Source organism: Gallinula chloropus, assembly GCF_964237585.1.
Source record: "Gallinula chloropus genome assembly, chromosome: 35".
In the NCBI taxonomy this organism is placed as follows: Eukaryota; Metazoa; Chordata; class Aves; order Gruiformes; family Rallidae; genus Gallinula; species Gallinula chloropus.
Genome location: NC_140120.1, coordinates 1427421 through 1448917, shown reverse-complemented (window position 1 = coordinate 1448917; position 21497 = coordinate 1427421). Strand labels below are relative to the sequence as shown.

The 21497-nt window shown below is 55.4% G+C and overlaps 2 protein-coding genes and 1 pseudogene across 3 annotated transcripts in view; 1 reads left to right on the top strand and 2 right to left on the bottom strand.

Moving 5' to 3' along the window:
* The window catches only part of LOC311203116 (scavenger receptor cysteine-rich type 1 protein M130-like), a gene marked incomplete at both ends in the record, with an annotated part of 343740 nt that overhangs the window by 150289 nt on the left and 171954 nt on the right, over positions 1-21497 (top strand). The window lies entirely within an intron of this gene.
* Positions 1-21497, bottom strand: part of LOC311203060 (olfactory receptor 14A16-like) — a 54773-nt pseudogene that overhangs the window by 10423 nt on the left and 22853 nt on the right. The window lies entirely within an intron of this gene.
* Positions 4172-19660, bottom strand: LOC311203061 (scavenger receptor cysteine-rich type 1 protein M130-like; the record flags this gene model as incomplete). The annotated part of the gene is made up of 15 exons (XM_084277696.1): positions 4172-4249; positions 5915-5994; positions 6205-6288; positions 6717-6812; positions 8822-9136; positions 9221-9283; positions 9751-10065; positions 10378-10692; positions 10776-11102; positions 11767-12065; positions 12288-12357; positions 12475-12609; positions 12969-12984; positions 13631-13752; positions 19654-19660. The coding sequence occupies 15 exons, from the start codon at positions 19658-19660 to the stop codon at positions 4172-4174; spliced, it is 2322 nt and encodes a 773-aa protein (XP_084133822.1).

Genomic DNA, 21497 nt, shown 5'->3' with positions numbered 1-21497 from the left:
AGACATACCAGGCAGAGGCTGTGGAGATTTCTCCTCCAGTGAGCTCTCAGCATCTATCAGCTCTCTCAGCCTCACAGGTCTCCCCTCGTTGCCTCCAGGCAGTGTCCCCAGCCCTGTGTGCTTGGCAGAGGAGCTGCTCCTGGCCAGAGCTGTCTCTCTGCAGCACTGCTGGGTTGCCATGAGCTCCCTCCATCCCAGGAGCCCAGCCCAGCTCAGCAGGAGAGGACCAGTTCGTCTATGCTCCCTCCTGGTGCCTCAGGCCTCATGGGGATTGCTCTGTGATCTCATCTGTGATGTTCCGTCCCTTACTGGGGAGAAATCCTTCTGTCCAGCAGAGTCCTTTCTCCTGCTCAAACCAGAGCTGGGCAGGACAATCACCTTTCCTTGTCTCTGCATGAGACAGGACCCCCAGGCAGGGACAGGCAGGGATGTCTGACCCGCTGCCAAGGTTAAGGAGCATGACTGCCTGGGACCTGCTGGTCCCAGTGCCCATGGGAATTACTGAGGGAGTAGGACAGGAGAGAGTTGCTCAGACACCAACCCCTGTTGTCACCTGAAGGGCCAGAGGTGAAGCCATGCCCAATCAAAACTCCCAGAGACACTAGAGGGGGATAAAGTCCCTGTAGTGTGCATTAAAACCAGTTGGCAAAACCTGACCACGTTATTCCTGCTACAGGCAAAGACAAACCCATTTGTGGGATTGCTTGAACTCAGGGACCTGGGTGCACTTGGTGGGTGGTGAGAAAGGATGGGGAAGTCCAGCGTGTACACTGGGGGGTTTTAGTTCTAGGTGAGGACAGCCACTAAATTGTTGGTGTATAACAAAATCAGTCCATGGCAGATGGTCTAAATAAAGGATAAATGATGTGATGAACCTCCCCAGGACTCTGAAATAGTGAGATCCAGGCATGATGTGGATGGTGTGGAAACAGGGGTGGATAATGTCCTGGTTCTGACCAGGCCAGAGCTCAAATCCCCATGCAGCCAGCACAGATGACCTGAGTTTGCCTGGGGTCTTTTTCCACACCACCTGACATCACTTCCCCATCCAAGGAAATTGAGCTGGTTGGGGAGGGGTGGTCATGGCACGGTGCAGCACTCTGTTATTGTTGGGTTTGTAAGGTACTCTCTGTGCTATCACTGGGTGTGAGTGCTGTTGGGGCTGATATTGTTCCTCTTTTATGGTGCTTTTGTCAGTAAACTGTCCTTATCCCAACCCACAGAGGCTCTGTCTGTTTCTCCTCCGGGAGGTAGTGAGCAGCATGTGGTGCTCAGCCATTGTTTGGGGCTGAACCACCACAGTTTCCAAGCCACAAGCAGTGAGCTTCTCTAAGAGAAAGTTCTTGAAAACTGTGTCCAAGGCCTTGCTAAAGTCAAGGTAGACAACATCCAGAGCCCTTCCCTTGTCCAAGAAGCAGGTCACCCTGTCATAGAGGGAGATTCAGTGGGTCAAACAGGACCTGCCCTTATGAACCCAAGCTGACTGGGCCTGATCACCTGGGGGTTCTTCATGAACTGGATAATGCTGCTCAGGATGATCTGCTCCATCAGCTTCTCTGGGACTGAAGTCAAACTATCAGGCCTGTAATTTCCCTGATCATCCTTCTGTCCTTATTATATAGGGGGTTATGTTGACTGATCCAGTCAGCCAGGACTGATGGAAAGTGGCTTGGTGAACCCCCCTTGCCAGCTCTTTCAGCACCCTTGGGTGCATCCCATTCAGCCCCACAGATCTCTGCACATCTCTGTGGTGCAGCAGGACCATCTCCTCCTGGATTGAGGGGGGCTCATTCTGCTCCCTGTCCCTGTCTCCCAGCTCAGGGAATTGGATTCTCTCTGTACAACTGCTCCTGTTACTAAAGACAGTGGCAAAGATTTCATTAAGCACCTCAGCCTTGGCCTCATCTTTCCACAATGTTTCCTCCTGAATCTGATAGGGGATGGAGGGTCTCCCTGCTCTTTCTTTTATTTAAATGGAGGCCAGATGAATTTCTAGCTGGGCTTTGGACCTACAATGAGGAGAAACTCATCCTGTTGTTCTTCCCTCAGCATTACACACCCCAAGCTGACCCAGGAAGAGCCTGAGCAATGCCTGAGGGGCAGGACCTGTCTTCCCATGGGCTGGGGGTCAGGGCTTGGCCTTTCTGCTTCATCAAACAAACCGAGGCCTTGCTCAGCATCTCAGCTGCTTGTACATTGCCTTTGCCTACCAGCCAACATGGCCTCCAATTACCTGTGCTAACGAGTCCCTGGGGAGGCTCAGCCAGCAATGGCTCTCAGTGGGACTCATTAATACTTCAGGTACTTTGGCTTCTGCTTTTGACATGGAGTTTTTTGTGTAATCTCCTCTCAGTACCTGAGCTTCAAGGACTCAGCACCAAATGCACCCCAGGGTCATTAAACTAACAAGCAAGCCCTAACGAGCTATGTCTCTTCATGGAATTATCTTCAAGTCTTCAAGAGATGTACAGACCATTGAAGCTGTTTCAAAGGGAGCTCAGAGTAAATTGATTTCTTTTTAAGGGTGTAGGTTATTATTTTCACTGTAGAGGAGAGGTGACAACCTCTGACTGAGATTGATCCAGGTGCCTCCTATGGAGGTCTGGACTGCTCTGAAAAAGGGTCCCTTGAGGCAGTGGGGACAACCTTGCTGCACATCTCCACAAGCCCACCATGACTCTCACCAGCCAACTGGGACTTGCATCCCTTGTCCTTACATCAGGTCTCTCTCTGCACTCCACAGTGGGGCATTCCAGCCCCTCTGTACCAGCTCCCCTGCTTTCCTTAGAGAACTGGCTGCACACAGGCAGCACACAGGGAGATATTTTCCCAACAGCAGAAGAAACCTGACAAGATTCACCATTAAATTCAACACTCCTCACTCTATGCCAAGCCCGCCTGGCTGCCTGGGCACACTGCTGGCTCGTGTTTAATTTCCTGTCTACCAAGAGCCCCAAATCCCTCCAGTGTCTGACCCCCCAGTCTGTATGTGCAGCCAGGGCTGCCCCTTCCCAGGTGCAGGATCTGGTGCTTCCCCTTGTTAAACTCCATGGTGTTGGTGACTGCCCAGCTCTCTGACCTGTCCAGGTCTCTGCAAGGCTTCTCCACCCTCAACAGAGTCAACAGCTCCTCCCAATTTGGTGTCACATGCAAATGTACTTAGGACACCCTCCAGTCCAGTTGTCTGGTCATTTCTGAAAACATTAAAAAGAATCAGAGAATCACCAGGTTGGAAAAGACCTTTAAGATCATCGAGTCCAAGTGTACCCATCCTAAGCTAAACCATATCACTAAGTACCTCATCTACCCCTTTTTTTGAACACACCCAGGGATGGTGACTCAACCCCCTCCCTGGGCAGCCTTTTCCAGACCCTGACAACCCCTTCAGTAAAAAATTTCTTCCTAATATCTGATCTGACCCTGCCCTTGTGCAGCTTGAGGCCATTTCCCCTTGTCCCATCTCCTGTCCCCTGGCTGAAGAGACCATCGCCCACCTCTCTGCACCCTCCTGGCAGGGCAGTAAGAAGGTCTCCCCTCACTCTCCTCTTCTCCAGGCTGAACACCACCAGTTCCCCCAGCCGTTTTTCACAGGATTTGCCCTCCAGCCCCTTCCCCAGCCTGGTTACCCTTCTCTGGACTCACTCCAGGACCTCAATGTCCTTCTTATGGTGAGGAGCCCAGAACTGGACCCAGCACTCGAGGTGCAGTCTCACCAATGCCCAGCACAGGGGCACAATCCCCTCCCCAGACCTCCTGGCCACACTATTTTTGATACAAGCCAAGATGCCATTGGCCTTCCTGGCCTCCTGGGTGTTGCAGAATGGCTTGAGAAGCAAGGCCATAAGCCTGTGGAGCAGCTGTCCAAGCAGTCGCCTGTGTAGCTCAGTCAGACCAGGCCCCACGCCGTGTTGGTGAGAACAGAAGGGTCAACAATCGGTCAGGGTGTTCTTGTGTCTCGTGCAGCAAGGCCACAAGATGTGGGAGCAGGAGGTGTGATAAGGATTCAGTGCTCCTGGGACTGAGAAAGAGACATGATTCCCAGGCTGCCAGATGGGTGGGGTATGTAAATGTCACCTTTAGCTAAGAGCCAATTAGAATACGACAAGTACAACACGTGGTAGGAACAGTATCAAAGGAAGGGTGTGCTTGCCATGAAGGTGAAGTTGCTTTATCAATCACACTGATTGGCAGCATCTTCCCTCTCGTCGTGGCACCCATCCTTGGTAACAGTCTGGTAATAGTCTCTTCCCTTGAGGGAATTTTGGGGAAAATGTGAGAATTAGGCAATTTGGGGGGAAAATATAGGATTTGGGGGGAAACGTGAGGATTTTGGGGAGATATGAGGATTTGTGGGAATTCCTGGTTCCTTGGGCATGGAGAACATCCTGGAGTGACCAGAGGTGAAGCTGGATGAGTCGTGGCCGGGATTCCAGAAAGAATTAGGTTGAAATAACAATGGGTTGGGGGTTTGTGCTTGAAAGAGACCTGGATCTTTGTGCCAGGATGCCAGGGAGATGCCAGGAGGTGGGGACATGGCAAGGGGGTGGTGACCACCATCAGCACCACCACCACCACCATCTCTGGCACAGTAGTCGGTGCCCGTGTCATCGTCATTGACTGATGCTGCGTATCGGGCGTCCCAACCATCTCCAGCCCCTTCCCAGGGAATCCTTATGCCCGGGAATCTTTGATGGTTGGATCAAGAGTTGTCACAGTTGACCCAGCCCTTGGCCATTGGCCTCTGGCTTTGACCGTTTCCCTCCAACATAAAACCCTTTCAGCCCAACCCTCAACTGGTCACCCCAACCCTTTACTCCCTCAGTGTCAGGGCATTCTCTCTTTCCCTCCCCCTCCAGAGGATCCTTTGGGTTTCTTGACAGTGGCAGAGATGTTACTCTGTGTGGGACTCCACATCAGTGGCTTTGGCAGCAGAGAGGCAGCAGGAGCCCCAGTGAGAAGGGAAATTGGGTTCCCCATTCTGGTTCCCCCACGTCCAGGCAGCCCTGCAGCAGCCCTACTGCTGCCATCAGCTGAGCACATCAGCAGAGGGGGTGCTGCTCTGTGAGGGTGGGTTTAGAAAGGGCACAGATGCCAGACTGGGACAGGGGTAAGGGAGGAGGGGGGAACATGAGGAAACAGCCCAGACACACCAGGGTCAGTGAGGAAGGAGGGGGAGGAGGAGTTCCCTCCCACAGAGTTGAGAAGGAGAAAAATACCCCTTCCTACCCCAAAGGCTTTAATAGGAACAAGTGGGGAGGCACAGAGTGACCACAGGAGAATAAACAGAGGGCAAACCCCGGGCTGTTTCTGCTGCCCCTGGGAGAAGGGAGATGGGTCCCTGGTGCTCAGGGCTCTCCCAGCTGTACAGACCTCTCCTCCCTCCTGGCTGCACCCAGCTGCATGGCCGGGACGGGCTGTGCTGGCCCAGGGCTCAGGGGCTGCTGTGCACTGAGCTCTGGTGTCACAGCCTTGGTGTCCTCAGGGGGATGTGCCAGAGACACCTCTTCAGCATCGTCATAGCCTGTGCTGTCCCGGGGAGGAGACCAGGCATCTCCCTCAGCTCCAGGGGCCTCAGCACGTCTCTGGGGGTGCAGGTGTGTCCCTGCAAGCAGCAAGGCAGCCCACTGAGTGATCGTCCCACAAGGTGCCCGTCCTGACCTGTACATCACCTTCCTCCCTTCTCCTCACCAGTGCAGAAATATTTACCTCCCTCTTCCACCAAGGGTCCCCCCCAAGGAAAACACCCAGGGCAGGTTGGTCTATTGCCAGATTGTGGGCTCTCAATATGGCAGCAATTCATCTGGCACCCCAGGAACCCACAGCACTGTCTGTCCCTCTCACCTCCACGTGTATCCCTGGGACCAGCTCCATCCTCTGGTGCCCTGGGGATTTCCCAGTCTCCTTGCCCAGACACAGGATCCTCCCCAGGCTCAGAAACTTCCCTGGCATCGTCATAGCCATCTGCTGGGTCATCTCTGGGCAGGACAGGCATGTCTGAAAGGAGAGGGGAGATGCTGACAGTGAGGAGACATGTCCTGCAGAGCAGAGGAAGGGAGGATGGGCAGGGACATGGGCCTCAGACACTGGATTTGGCAGCACCAGAGGATTCCCCTGCCCATATCCTCCCCTGCTGCTCACGGTGACACTGGTGTCCATCACAAGTGTGCAGGGAGGAGACATCCACCCCTTCCTGCCCCTCATTACCTGGTGCTGATCCTGGACCATCCTCCTCCTCAATGTCCTCATAGTGGGTCTGCATCTTGGTCAGGGACCCCTCTGAGTAGGAGCCTGGAGAGAGTGATGGAAGTTTTATGGGGTGAGTTCTGCTGACCCAGCTGCTGCTCAGTGCTGCTGGGGACAGGGGACCCATCGAGCCAGGGCTGCATTGGATGAGGGTTCAGGAGTTTCCTTGCTCTTCTGGGAATACCCCAACTCACAGGGTCTCCCAGAGCTGCCCCAGGACAGCCCCTTCCCTCACCCCTCAGCTGACAATGGGATGTAGGGACATACAGTGAGGGGCTGTCCACTGCCTGGGACAGGATGAGCTGGTAGGATGAAGCTCTTCTCCAACTCCAAGACCTGGCTGCTCTCCCCACAGAACCCACAGCCCCAGTGCTGCAGGGACCTTGGGCCAGGGGGCTGCAGGGGGTCAGTCTTAGGTGGAGGCCAGGGGAAAGAGCCTTGCAGATATGGCCCCATGAGGGACCCACACCCACCTGACATGCTGAACCTTGGCTGCTTCTCCAGTGCTGGGCTGTACCCGATCTCCTCGTACAGGGCCTCAGGGACGGGCTCCCAGGCTCGCTCAGAGGCTGCAGACAGAGGCAGGGCTGGCTCAGGGATGTGGCTCAGGGATGGGCAGAGAAGGGATGGATCCTGATCTGCTCCCCCTGCCCTGTTCCTCTGGCTCAGCCCAGGGCTGTCCCCACAGCACAGCCCCACTGGCAATGTCCCCAGGGAGATGGTCAGGGGCAGCAACACCCTCACCATCCCTCAGAGACAGCCCTTGTGCCCCTCTGGACCCTGGATCCTGTTCCTGGTGCTGAGCTTGGAGCAGCTCCTGCCTTTCCTCTGCCCTGGAGCTGTCCACTCTCTGCCCAGTGGATCCATTACACAGCCCCTGCCCTGCTGGGGGGAGGTAAGGGTTGGGTGGAGGAACAGCCAGGGGTCCTGATGCTGAAAGGATGGGAGGTGCTGCCCAATGATTCTCCCAGCATCTTGCACCCCCAGAGCCCGCTCCCCATCTCCCCAGAGCAGTGCTAGTGGCACATCTTCATCTATTCCCCTTTATCCCATCTCCCCAGCCCAGATCCCCCTCCCCATCTCCCCAGAGCACTCCCAGTGGCACATCCTCATCTATCCCCCCTTTATCCCATCTCCTTAGGCCAGCTGTTTCATTTCCCTCCTGGCCCCATCCCTGACTCCCCCCATGTCTGGACTCTCTCTCCCCTTCCTGCTGGTTGCCCGTGGTCAGGCAGTCAATGGGGTGACACATGGGACTGTGGGCAGCACACACTCCTGTCCCCCAGCTATGCCTGTACCACTCACTGACACCCCACAGCCCCCCTGGCCTTGCCAACACACATCTTCACCTGGGACCATGGAGAACAAACCCACCTCTGTGCCCAGCCCTGGCGCTCCACGCTTGCCCAGCCAGGAGGGCCAGGAGCAAGCAGAGAAGGGCTCCCAGGATGATGCAGATGATGACAAGCAAGGACTCTCTCCTGCTGCTGGTCAGACGGTCCCGGGTGGCATCTGCACAGTCAGGAAGCCAGAAATAGCAGCCCCAGGGCTGGGAGAGGTGGGGGGCTGTGACACCACAGTCCTGACCCCGTGACACAGGGGTAAGGGACCCCAGGGGGGAGTGATGGGGAAGGTCCCACCCTTCTGGGGACTGACATCCCACCTCGGTAAGTCCTTCCCTGGCAAGGAGCCCCTTCCCCCTGGCTGTGGGTCACAGCCCGGCCCTGGGAAGAGCCAGCGCTGACACACAGGGCAGGTTACCTGCTCGGGGGGTTGGTGCTGCGGTCCTGGGTGCAGCTGCAGAGGAGGAGAAGGAGAGCTGTGGGTTAACTGGGATACTGTTGGTAATGGGAATACTGAGGGGCTGGTTACTGGGGACACTGGTGGGGTGGTTTCTGGCAATACTGGTGGGGCTGGCATGGGGGTCCGCCAACCAGTATGAACCCACCTCCAAACCAATATGAACCCACCAAAAACCATTATATACCCCCCAGAAACTAGTATGAACCCTCCAAACCAGTACAGAACTACCCAAACCCAGTATAGACGCCTGAAAACCAGTAAAACCCCCAAAACATGTATGAAAACCAAGAAACCAGTCTAGAACACCCAAGACCAGTATAAAACCTCACAAACCAGTATGAATTCCCCTAAACCAGTATGGACCACCAAAATCAGTATAGAATCTCCCAAACCAGTACAGAACCACAAACCAGTAAAGAACCCCCTCAAACCAGTATGAACCCCCAATAAAACCAGTACAGAATCCCCTCAAACCAGTATAGATCCCCCTGAAAACCAGAATGTACCCCCCAGACCAGTATGAATACCCCAAAACCAGTATAGCACCCCTCAAACCAGTATAGAACCCTGAAAAACAGCTGCAGAGGAGGAGGAGGAGAGCTGTGCTGAGAGGCTGGGTGTGCAGGTCCTGGGGAGCCTCCTCTCTGACATCCCTGGCACATCCCACCCACACTGGCCCTCCTGTGGGGCTGCTCCTTCAGGGGTGGCCAGGCAGGAGCCCAGGGCCCTGCTCGGGGCCACGGGCAGGACAGTGCAGCCCCCGGGAGATGCTCACCCGAGCCGTTGACGGCAGCGTCCTCCTTATGCCGGCAGGCGCCGCTGTCCCCGGGCCGGGCCCAGCAGTGCTGCAGAGACGGCTCTGTGCCCCGGCACTCCACCTGCTCCAGCCAGATGGGGCCCGTCCCCTTCCCAAACGCCGCCTCGCCCAGGGCAGACACTGCGGGGCCACAGCCCAGCTGCCGGCACGCCACCGCCGCGTCCAGCATGTCCCAGGAGTCGTCGCACACCGTCCCCCAGGAGCCACGGTGCCAGACCTCCACTCTGCCCCAGCACCCACTCTCGCCTCCCACCGCACGGATCTTCTCCCTGTCTGGAGAAGGCAGAGACCCCTCAGGGCTCCAGGGCAGCAGGCAGAGCCCTGCCAGGGGAGAGAGGCCTGCAGAGGAGCAGCTACCTGTGCAGCTCGTGGAGTATGGGCACGGGGGATCCAGGGCCGGGGCCTTTCCTGTCTCTCTGTCTGTAGAAGGAAATGCCGTGGTGAGGGGCTGCAGCAGGGGGGTCGTGTGGCAGAGAGCGGGGCTGAGATCTGCCTGTGCATCCCTGAGTCACCTTGCTCAAGGGAGCAGCTGAACCCCGGTCACTCAGGGGACACACCCGGCAATGTGGGGGACCCTGACTGCTCAGCCCCCAAGGGAGCCTGGTTCACAGAGGGCAGGATGGGGGACACTGTTTGGAGCCCTGATGGGTCTCTGTTGAGACCTCCCCTGCAGACACCTCTGCCTCCCCCAGGCTCTGCTGGCAGCCTGGCTGCCCACGGCTGCTGAATGTGTGGGGTCTGAGAGCTGAAGGCTCCTTTGTGCCACCACCAGCAGCAGAAGGGTCTGGCATGGAAAGGAAAAGCCCCTGTGGGCTCTGTCTGTGTCTGACAGTGTCCAGAAGGGAGCAGAATCTGGGGATGCTGGTGCACAGGTGGCTCAGAGTTACCCTTGCAGGTGATGTGGGTCTCGTCGCGCAGGTCAGTGCAGGACTGTGGGTGCCAGGGAGTGGAGGGACACTGCCAGAAGGAGGTGTCACTCCTCCCACACTCCACACGATCCACCCAGGCATGGCCAGGCAGCGTTCCAGAAGTGAGGAATGGATCCAAGGATACTGGATCCCCGCAGCCCAGCTCCTTGCACGCCAGAGACACCGTTTGGAGAGTCATTGAGTTGGAGCAAACGCTGCCCCAGGTCCCGTTATAGAAAACCTGCAGGCGCCCAGAGCAGCTGCCGTTCTTCTCCAGCCTCAGGGCCACAAACTCTGTGAGGAGAGACACCAAAGGGAAGAGGATGGTGCAGGGCTGTAGGATCAGGGGTGCCCCTGAAGCCCCCAGACAAGGAAAATGCATGGCCAGACAGTCGCCCTGGCAGCCCCTGACAGACAGACAACCCTTCCCTCCATTGTCTCCCCAGAGATGCCATGTGGGACAGAGAGGACCTGTGCGTGGGTGTCCCCATGATGGGCTTGGGCAGGGGCTCAGCAGCAGCCAGGGACAGCCTCGGCCATTGCCGGCTCTCCCCTTGTCCCCACCTCCCCTGTCCCTGGGCTCCCAGCACAGCTCCCAGCACAGACCTGAGCAGACGACTCCGGCGTCCTCTTTGTGCCCGCAGTCAGGCTGCCCCCAGGGCCGTGCCGGGCAGTCCCAGAGAGCAGCTTCGGCTCCCGAGCAGCTCACGTTGCCCAGCCAGACCTGCCCGGCGCCTTCCCCGAAGGCAGCAGAACCAACGGCCTCCACCACCCCTCCGCAGCCCAGCTGCTGGCAGACGACGGCGGCGTCGGGCAGGTCCCAGCCGTCATCGCAGACGCTCCCCCAGCTGCCCCGGTAGTAGATCTCCACTCTGCCTGCACAGCGCCCGGGCCCGTTCACCAGCCGCACCCGACGGCTCCCTGCAGCAGGAAGAAGCCCAGCTGCTGTCAGGGGATGGTGCCCACCCAGCCCAGAGCCCGGGGGTCCCTGCAGTGCCACTCACCCCGGCAAACGACCCCCACGTCCTCGGCAATCCCAGCTGCCAGCGCGCTCTCGGGCAGGGAGGTGTTGCAGAGGGTCAGGTGGGGCTCATGCCCTGCGCACCGCACCCCTCGCAGCCCCACAGGACCCGTCCCTCTCTCAGGCTTTGGGGGGTTGTAGGCTCTCTCTGCCTCTCCACACCGCAGCTGCCGGCACACCACGCTGGCCTCCTGCACGTCCCACTGGTCATCCAGGACTCGGCCCCAGGTCCCGCGCTGGAAGATCTCCACTCGCCCGTCACACCGGCTGCCTCCACCCACCAGCCGCAGGGCCCCGGAGCTGTCTGAGCCTGGGGAGAGCAGCCATGGCCCAGCCTCAGCAGCACCAGAGAGCCCAGAGACCTGTAGTGCCTCTCCAGGCTCTTGAAGCCTGAGGGAGCCCTTGAGACCTATTGCCTGCCCAAGCACTCTGCATTGAGCTTTGGGGGCAGCTTTTCTCATGGTTGGTTTCCCAGGGACAGAGCCCTGCTGGGCAAGACACTCTCTTTGCTCTTGGTGGGGCACCCAACATGTCCCTGCTGAGGCAGATGGGGTAGCTCCTGCAGGAGGGAGCAGCAGATGGTGGGATGGCCTGGGGATGGGCAGCGCCAGGAGAAGCCTTGCTCATCCTCTGCCCTGGCACTGCTGATACATGGGACACCCCACACATCTCTGCCCCTCTGCACCCCTGGGGATCAGGGACTGGGAGCTGGTTTGACCCCCAAGGCTGCTGGTGGCTCAAGGGACTGACCCCTGCCCCAGGAGGGCAGAGATGTCTGACCCTTTTCAGTGTCAGCTCTCCCACCTCAGAGTGTTCAGTTGGAGCAGATCAAGCTCTCCAGATCACTCCAGGTGAAGGGAGTTTTTCTCCAGGGAGAAGCTCACCCTGTGCCCACCATGGGGTCCCTTGCTTTGGGTGGCCATGTCACACCCCAGGGGACAATGGGGGTAAGAGGCTGTTTTCCCAGCACTCACCTGAGCAAATGACAGCAGCGTCCCTGTCGTGGGAGCATGGGGAGGCTCCCAGGGCAGTCACTGGGCACTGTTCCAGCTGGGCTTCAGTCCCATCACAGTGGAATGACTCTCTCCAGGTGGGGCCGGTGCCTCTCCCAAAACGCCCTCCTCCAGGAAGGGCCTCAGCAAACCCGCAGCCGAGGTGGCGACAGAGAACGTGGGCGTCCAAGAGGTCCCAGTGGGAGTCACAGAGGGTGCCCCAGGTCCCCAGCACCTGGACCTCCACCCGCCCATCACAAGCTGTGCTGCCATTCACCAGCCTGAACCCTGGGGACAGAGGAAAAGGAGAAAAGGGGCATTGGTGTTCTTCACATGTGGCAGCTGTAGGACTGGCCAGATGGACAGCCTTCCCTTCTCCTCTTTCTGCAATCTCTTAGGGCTGCAGAAAACCACATCACCCCTCCTGCCTTCAAACCCAGTTGTGTGTCCTGTCCCCATCCTGCTCCCTCCCCCCAGCTCATCCACAGCACTCAGCACCCCACCCTGAGTCCTTACTTGTGCAGATGACACTGGCATCATTGGCGTGGGTGCAGGGTGGGTCCCTGGGGGACCCTGTGGGGCAGAAGGCCAGAGAGGTTTCATTCCCCAAACACTGCAGCTCTCTGTCCCAGATGGAACCAACACCTTCTCCAAAATGAGCTGCCCCAGGGATGGACAGGGCTACCCCACACTGCAGCTCTTCACAGACCACGTCAGCGGCTTTGGGACCAAAGTCTGAGTCACAGACAGTTTTCCACTGGTTCTCATCATGGATCTCCACTCGTCCTGAGCAGGGGCTGCCCCCTCCAACCAGCCGCACAAACCCTGGAGCAAACAAAGACCCCTGTGAGTTCCCAGAGCCCTCTGGCAACGTCCTGAGCATGTCTCACCCCATCTCTCAGCTGGCTACAGGCCAAGAGCCTCACAACCATCCCAGCAGCTCCCAGTGGGTGCTGATGGCACAAACCCACCAGAGCCCCTGCCTGCTCTCCAGAAATCAGCACAGCACTGGGGTCTGGTTGTTCTCCCACAGCCACAGCCACAGACACTGCTCAGATAAACTGCTGCTCTTCTGGTGACTTTGGGCTGCTGGGCATCAGCCCCAGGCCCTGAAGCACCCAGAGCTCTCTGGCCCGAGGTGATGGGCCCGGGTGCTATTGGATGCTGCAGCCTTCTCTGCCTACCTCTCATGGAGTGACCCTGTAAGAGGCAGAAGGTAGCCAAGGGCCACCCTGCTCTTCGTCCTAATCCCTTTGCTCCTCCCCTCTGAGTAGCTCCTGTGCTTTGGGACACTCCTATTTGCCAGGGAACACAACTCAAAAGGCCCTGGCCACCTTTGTTCCTTCCCTGGAGCTGTGCGTGTCACATGAGCTGCGACAAGGTCCTCATGGCTTCCAGACAGGTTTTCCTGAACACATCTATCTCCCTACACCAGGCAGCCATGGAGCATGGGCTGAGCCACATCAGGGGTCAGGCAATGGCAGGTTGCCACTGGGCTTTCCTCAGAGACCAGGGAAACCATCAATGACAGTCTCAACTCAGCAGTGACCAGCCACACCAGGCCCTTTTCCAGTACCCCCTTGCTGCCCTGAGGGTACACTCAGCTCCCTTCCCCATCGTGGCCACAAAGGTGGTGACCAGCTGGCCCCTTACCTGAACATGTCACTCCAGCATCCCAGTTGTGATAACAGTACATTTCACCTGAGCCATCGTTTGTGCAGTCAGACAGGGCAGACTCGGTGCCATCACACCTAACACCAGCCATCCAAATGGGGCCAGATCCTGGCCCAAAGTGTGCATTCCAATGAGCTTCAACAGCAGGTCCACAACGCAGCTGATTGCAAACCACTGCAGCATCGTTAATGTCCCAGTAGTCATCACACACAGTCCCCCACTGTCCCTGTTGTATCACCTCCACTCTTCCAGCACACCGTCCACCACCATTTTCCAGCCTCACCTCTGCAGCCCCTGCAAGCACAAACATGGGAACCTTCAGGAGAGCACTGAACACTAGACCACAGGTCTGGAGGTTCCTCCTTCCCAGGAACCAGTGTGCATGATGTACCCTTCCATGCTGTCCTCAGGGCAGTGTCAGGCTCACATTTGTCCCCAAGGCTTTCACCATGCTGGAGGTGCTCAGCTCTAACCCCACTGGGTTATTTACAACCCCACAACCAGCAGCACCTCCTCCAAAAGCAGCCACCACCTTCCCCTTCCCACCCATACACTGTGCCCAGATCTTCACAGGGCACAATCTCCTCACAAGCCCAGACCACCCCTGCAACAGCCCTGTGCCCCCAGACCCACAGGGAAAGGCACAAATTCAGTTGACTTGAGCACTGTCTGCCCCTCATCTCAGTGGCACCTCCAAAGACAACCCATTCTCAGAGATATCTCGATGTTCCCACTAGTGCCCACTGACCCTCTCTGTGGGACAAGGATTAGCTGCACTTACCCCTGCACAGCTGAACCCAGAGCAGCAGCCACAGCAGCTGAGGGGACAGGAGTCCCTCCATCCCCAGCTTCAGCCTTCTGTCCTATTGGAACAGCCCTGCAGCACCACACTCCCTGTCACAGCTCCTGGGGACCCACAGAGACGACAGTGATGAAAGGGTACTATATCTCTTAGATGCAGACCCAGCTGCATGAGGAGCCAATCAAAGCAGCAGCCCCTTTTTAGTCGTTATCGGGAGGTATCTCCCCTCCGACACAGCCCAGCCCTCCAATGAACTCCTCCAGCTCCGTTCATGACCATATATGAGGGACACAGAGGTCCCGCTGCGCATGTCACGGTCACTGGGGCAGGGGATGGTCATGGGACAAGCTGGGTGTGGAGGAGAAATGGGTCTGTCCCCGCTCGGTCCCTGCTGGGGGCACTGGGAGCAACGAGCATCTCCTCTGCTGGGCTCATCCAAGAACCCAAGGCCAAGAAGGTCCAGGCACCGCCAAGCCGTGGGAGCCACGGAGCTGGGACTGCTGCGGGTCTGTGTCAGGCTGGAAAGGAAACAGCCCCTGCTCCTGCTCCAGCCCCGCTGTGCTGGGAGCAGCAGCTGGGACAAGCCCTTGGCCAGGGGCAGAGCTCCAGCCCAGGAGTGCTGGCTGGCCCCTTCCTCCCCGCAGAGCCCCACGGCGGGTCCCTCGCAGGAGGAGCCCGGGCTGGGCCATGTCCCTGCCCTGGCAGCAGACACGCAGCCCAGGGGCTCAGCCGTGTCCCTGGCTCTCAGCGTGTCACCCAGGGGCCGTTATTCCCCCCGGGCAGAGCGGGAGCTGGAGCCTGCAGGTGCACAAACCACAGCCCACGTGACCTCGCAGCGCTCGCCCTGCTCCCCCCGGGCAGCAGCCTGTGGTTTCCTGCTGGCACCGTGCCCAGGCACATCCCTGCAGTGCCCTGAGACAGCCCCAGCCCCATTGCTCCAGCCAGGGCTGCAGCTCCTGAGCCCTGGGATGCCCCTCTGATGCACAGGGCTGCTCTGCACCCAGCCCATGGCCACGGGCTGCCCTCGGCCATGTGACCTCACACCCTCCTGCTGCCACCGCTCTCTGCTCCTCAGTCCAAGGGATGGTGACCTCACTCACGAGTCCCTGTGTCCCACGGGGGTGGGTGCTGTGTGCAGGCTTCTGGGGATGATGGTTCTTCCTGAAAGCCATATTTGGGTCATATTGGCCATATTGGTCCAACTCTGCTTTTGATGACGTCAGAAGGGCGCCCACAAGCCATGTGCCTTCTCTTGGCATCACAGCGACTCCAGCACCACTGAAATCACAACGTCACAGACAAGCAATGTGCACACTCCTGGCCCATCCACCCCTCAGGCAAAGGTGATGTCACAGCATCTACCACTGCCATGTCCCCATTGATTCAATGAGATATAATAATGCTGAGTCAATTGATATAGATTCAGCTTAAGAGACAATTAATACAACTTTAATATAAGAAGAATTTGCTTGTTTTGAGAATAGAAAGAATTTGTGTGTTTTAGAGTAGATTTGGTTTGGATTTCAGTAGGATATGGCTGTACCTGTGATTGAGAAACTATGGAGAAAACTGCTAAGAGCACATGCTGAGAGAGAAGAAGACATCCAGCCTTCATCCCTGAAGACCACCAGAAGACCCCCTGAGTGTCCCTGAGCATGCTCTGTCTGGGAGGAGTTAATGGAAATGGCTTCCTGGGAGTAATTTGCATCCCCCTGCCTTGCCTTAGCAATGTACTGACTGTGTGTATGGATCCAAGTGCCACAGCAGCTGGAATAGATGTAACTGCTTTCCACATGCTGATCCTTCTTTTGTAAGGAATTAGAGCCAGTCCTAAGCAAAGTGCAGGACACAGAGCAGAGGGGATTTGTCAGCACCGCTCAGGTACGACCTCCAGAGCTCTGTGTGGCTCCCAGCTGTGGGCAGAGATTCTCCCTGGCCTTCCTTTTGTTATCGATACATTAGCATTTGTTATTAATGCATTAGCATTAGTAATATTGTTTTAAAAATATTGTAATATTTAAAAATATTATAATATTTTTAAATGATAATATTATTAATAATATTTTAAAATGTTATAATAATTTAAAATGATAATATTTTAAAATGATAATATTATAATATTAGTAATAATATTATAAAAATATTACAATATTTAAAAATATTATGATATTTAAAATTATAATATAAATAATAAATAATAAAATTATATTATAAATAATGAAATTATAATATTTTAAATATTATATTTTAAATATTATAATATTAAAATTATAATATCATTAATAATATTTTAAAATATCATAGTATCAAAAATATTATATTTAAAATTACAATATTATTAATGATATCATTAAAAGATTATAATATTTAAAAATATTCTAATATTTTAAAATTATAATGTTATTAATAATATTTAGAAATATTATAATATTCAAAAATACTAAAATATTTAAAATGATAATATTATAAACAATATTTTTTAAATATTACAATAAAATCATTAAAACATTAATGAAAAGGAGAATCTCTTAATGCCTTTCTGGCCTGTCTTTAGGAATCAGAGCAGTTTCTCTCCTGATACCCAGACCCCTGAGTGGAAAGATGGGGACGGGAAGTGGATGGAAGCCCCCAACATCCTAGGAGATCCTCCTCACTTGCTTTTCAAAGCCTGCCTGGTTTCAAATGTGGTCTGTTGGATCCACCCACCCCAACCTATGACTCAGTTTACCCCTTGGCTTTCATCCAGGCTCTGGCTGCTAAAATCAGCCAACTCGCACCCCAGGAAAAGCACCAGGTGTCCAGCACCAGGTTTGTCCTTAGGAGCTGGGTGGCCAAGGAGATGTCAAGGATGCCAGGCAGCTGTGCCCTGTGCATGGCCACCATGGGCAGGGAGAGGGCCTGAGGGCTGCTGGGCACAGGGATGCCTGGGGACCAGCACCCCAAAAGCCTTCCTCCAAAGGGTGCTGGGCTAAGGGGTGGCAGACAGGGCTGTGGTGGGCAGGACTTCAGTGGGTGAGGAGTGTGTGTGTGTGGCTCCAGTGGATGGAGCTTTGATGTCACCTGGAAACACAGACTCACCCTGTCCCCAGGCAGCATGAAAGGCAGCAGCCTGCCCTGTCCCACAGACAGAGCTGCCACAGGGACAGCTAGAAGACCTCCTCAGAGGGAGCCCTTCAGGAGCAGCTGGAATTCCCTGGCACAGCTTGAGGGAGGCAGAACAAAAGCAGGAAGAGGCTAATGGATCTACTTTGCTGCTGGCAAAGCCACCTTTAGAGCCCATCTGCTGGATGGAAAAGCTGCTCCAGGAGATTACAGCCACCACCCATCCCTGCAGGTGCCAGAGGCGCTCAGGCCTTTTCCTCTGGAGAGCCCTGGCCAGGGCAAGGGAATTCCTCTGGAGAAGCCCTGCAGAGCTCACCATCCTCCCCTGCCATGGAGCCAGGGGCAGCAGTGCAGCTGTAAGCCATGGGATGGAGAGAAGTGGACAGGGTCCCACTGCTCTGCAGCACCCGCTGGTGTCCCCAGTCAGTGCAAGGGAAGGACACTGGTCCCCAGGGTCCATCAGGTGGGGGGGGCACCTGGACCCTCGGATGCTCAGAGGGCTGGAGCAGCTCCCCTACAGGAAGAGGCTGAGGGAGGTGGGCTGGGTCAGCCTGGAGAAGAGAAGGCTGTGGGGGGACCTCATTGCAGCCTCCCAGTCCCTGAAGGGAGCAGAGAAACAGGAGGGAATCAGCTTGTTAAAGGGGTAGATAATGGCAGGACAAGGGGGATGGATTAAAACTAAAGGAGGGAAGGTTTAGATTGGATATTAGAGGGGAGATTTTACAGAGAGAGTGGCGAGGGGCTGGAACAGGCTGCCCAGAGAGGGGGCGGAGAAGCATCTTTGGACTGGCTGGGGCTGGCACGCAGTTGGTTTTGCTCCCAGCAGTCTGCACAGTGCTCTGCTTTAGATCTGTGACCCAAACTGTGCTGAGATCACAGGGATGCTTTAGCTATTGCTGAGCAGGGCTTGCACAGCATCAAGGCCTTCTCTGTTCTCACTCTGCCCATCCCAGGGAGGTGGCTGGGGCTTGGCAAGGGTGTGGGAGGGGACAAAGCTGACCAAAGGGGTTATTCCATCAACATGACATCATGCTTGGAGATAAAACTGGGCAGGGCTTTCTTTACAAGGAGAGCCTGGTTGGGCATCAGTCAGTGGGAGGTGAGAGTTGGTCAGTGACTGCCTTTACACCACTTCTGTTGGGGGTGGGGTGCTGAGGCCCTGGGTTTTCCTTCACTTTTTATTCTCTTTGTATCTTGAGCCCAAAGGTTTCATTACATTGACCCTTCTGTTTCTCTCTCCCAGCCCACTGTGAGGACAATGATTGAATGTCTGGTGGGTGTTTAGAAACAGTCTGGGCTCAATCCATCACAGGTGGGTTTAGAAATGTGTGTGAACAAGACAGAATTACTTTGTGATTAGTGTTTACACGGTGATGTGTCTCTGGGAAGGTCTCAGTGGTGGTCGGTTGTGTGTGGTTATTTGGCCACCAGGCGAGAAGCTGCCCTGTGTGTCACCCACTGTGCATATTTCAACCTAAGTGCTGTTGTGATTTCCCCCTCCGCTCTCTGTCCCAGTACACTCTTCTGAAGTGAACCCATAAAGTTTACCTTTTGTCTTCCCATTCTTCTCCCCATCCCTGTGTATCGTGGATGTCACAGTGGACAGCCTGTCTCTGTACCGGGGGTGTCCAAACGGACACCCTGCTTCTGTGCAGCAGGTATCGTGATGGACAGCCTGCCTCTGTTCAGGGTGTGTCTAGCCCTGTTTGTCTCTGTACTGGGGTGCTGTAAAGGACAACCTGCCTCTGTATCATGGGTTTCTTGCAACCTGTGTGTCTGCACAGGCTGTGTGGTAATGGACAGCCTGCCCATGTAACAGAGGTGTCGTAATGGAAAGCTTGTCTCTGTAACGGGTGTGCCTGGCACCCCGTTCCTCTGCACCCAGTGTGTCTGGCACCTCATGCCTCTATACCATGGTGCATTAAAGGACAGCCTGCCCTTATAACCAGGGGTATCTTGCACCTGTGACCTCTCCAGTGAACCATCACCAAGACCTGGCTCGACTACAAACTGCCATCGACAAAGATCTGCAAAGACTCGAGCAATCTATGACCCATCTAGAACAATCTGTCTCTTCACTCTCAGAGGTTGTCTTGCAGAACAGACGAGGATTAGACCTCCTGTTCATGCAACAAGGAGGCCTTTGTGCCGCCTTGAAAGAGGAATGCTGCTTTTATGCTGACCACACAGGATTAGTCAGGGATTCGATGGCTCAACTGAGAGAAAGGTTAGCTCAGAGGAAAAAGGAAAGAGAGGCCCAAGGAGGATGGCTGGAATCATGGTTTAGTTACTCGCCATGGCTAACCACCTTAATATCTACCTTGTTGGGACCAGTTGTGATGATCATAATAGCACTGATTTTTGGACCCTGTGTACTGAACAAGCTCACAGCATTTGTCAAGAGTCGTCTAGAGAGGGTTAACATTCTCTTTGTAGAAAACAGACAAATGCTTTAAGAATGCAGCCACTGAGCACTACCCCTACTGTTCTGTAGTTGTCCCTAGTACACCCTACTGTCTAAGCTACCTCTGACTATCATTCACTCAATTTGCCTTAAGCTATCACTATTATAAGATATCACTATTATAACTTATCACTATTATATATTATCACTAACATATTATCACCATTATTATCACTATTGTGTATTATCACTATTATATATTGTCACTACTGTAGTCCAACACTGTTATAAGCTGTCACCTTTTTATATATCAGTATTGTGTGTCACTTTTGCACTTTGCACTGTGAGTAGTTTTAGTGAGCACAGGGAGGGGGGAAATGTCGGTAGATGGGGCCTGGCGGTCGGAAGATTTCGGGCTGTACGGAAAGGTAGGACCCCCCCTCCTCTCCTTAGGTAACCAATAGTAGGGAGCCGGTGAGGTAAGCAGAAGGAAGTGACATCCGATCCCTGGGGTATAAAGCCCCGCGCCCCTCTCTAATAAACGCCATTTGCCGCCCACCACATTGGTGTCTGTGAGCTGATGGACCGAGCAGCCAGAGTGTGGCGCCGGTGCCGTTCCTGAACCAGGTCGCCATGCCGTGAACGGCGACAGTTTTGGGTACGAGCAAATGTGGGTGACACCCACTTTCCATCTGATGAGGCTCACTCTCATGGAGAAGAGTAAATTACAACTTGCCTCCATTCCTGAGGGAGCTGTGACCAGCAGCTCCCATACAGAAGGTGCCTATTTGTGCCACCAGAACTGGGGCAAGAGGAATGGAAACTCCAATGGGTTTGTGGCAGCCATAGGTCAGAGCAGCAAGTCCTTCCAGCCCCAGGGCTGCAAAGCAAGGATGAAGGGTCTGGAGTTACTCGACTGACTCCCTTCCATTCACAGGGGGAAAGAGACCCTTCCTTGTCCCTTCCTGTGGGTCGTGTCTCATAGGGAGACAAGGCAAGGTGATTCTCCTGCCCAACTCTAGTTTGGTCAGGAGAAAGGACTGTGATGGACAGAAGGATTGCTCCCCAGACAAGGGAGGGAACATTACAAAGGACTTCAGTATCTTTCCAAGTTAGTTCCTTTGAGATCCAGAGACACCACGAAGGAGTCCAGAGGGGATGGAGTACGTGACAGCTTCACCTGCTCCTCTGGTGGGAGCTGGGCTGGGCTCCTGGGGTGGAGGGAGCTCATGGAAACCCAGCAGCTCCTGAAAAGAGACAGCTCTGGCCAGGAGCAGCTCCTCTGCCAAGCACACAGGGCTGGGGACACTGCCTGGAGGCACCGAGGGGAGACCTGGGAGGCTGAGAGAGCTGATGGATGCTGAGAGCTCACTGGAGGAGAAATCTCCACAGCACTCTGCCTGGTATGTCTGTGGGTGCAGGGCAATGCAGGTTCTGTTCCTGGAGGGATCTCCTAAAGCTGGGACATGGGGCAGTGTGTGGGGTCTGTCAGGAGGACAGGTTCTCTCTAGGACCAGAAGGTGCTGCCTGGAAGGGATGCCCTTCTGCCCCATCAGAGGGTCAGGGCAGGACAGCTGTCTTCTCCTGGGCATGGCTGCAGAGGTGTGAAGCAGTGAGTGCACCCAGGGGTGCCCAGGGCTGTCCTAGTGAGCAGGGTCCCTGTGCCCTGGAGGCTGTGTGCTGGGGCAGAGATGCTTCTACTGCCAGGGTCAGCACTCAGCCTGCCTGGTG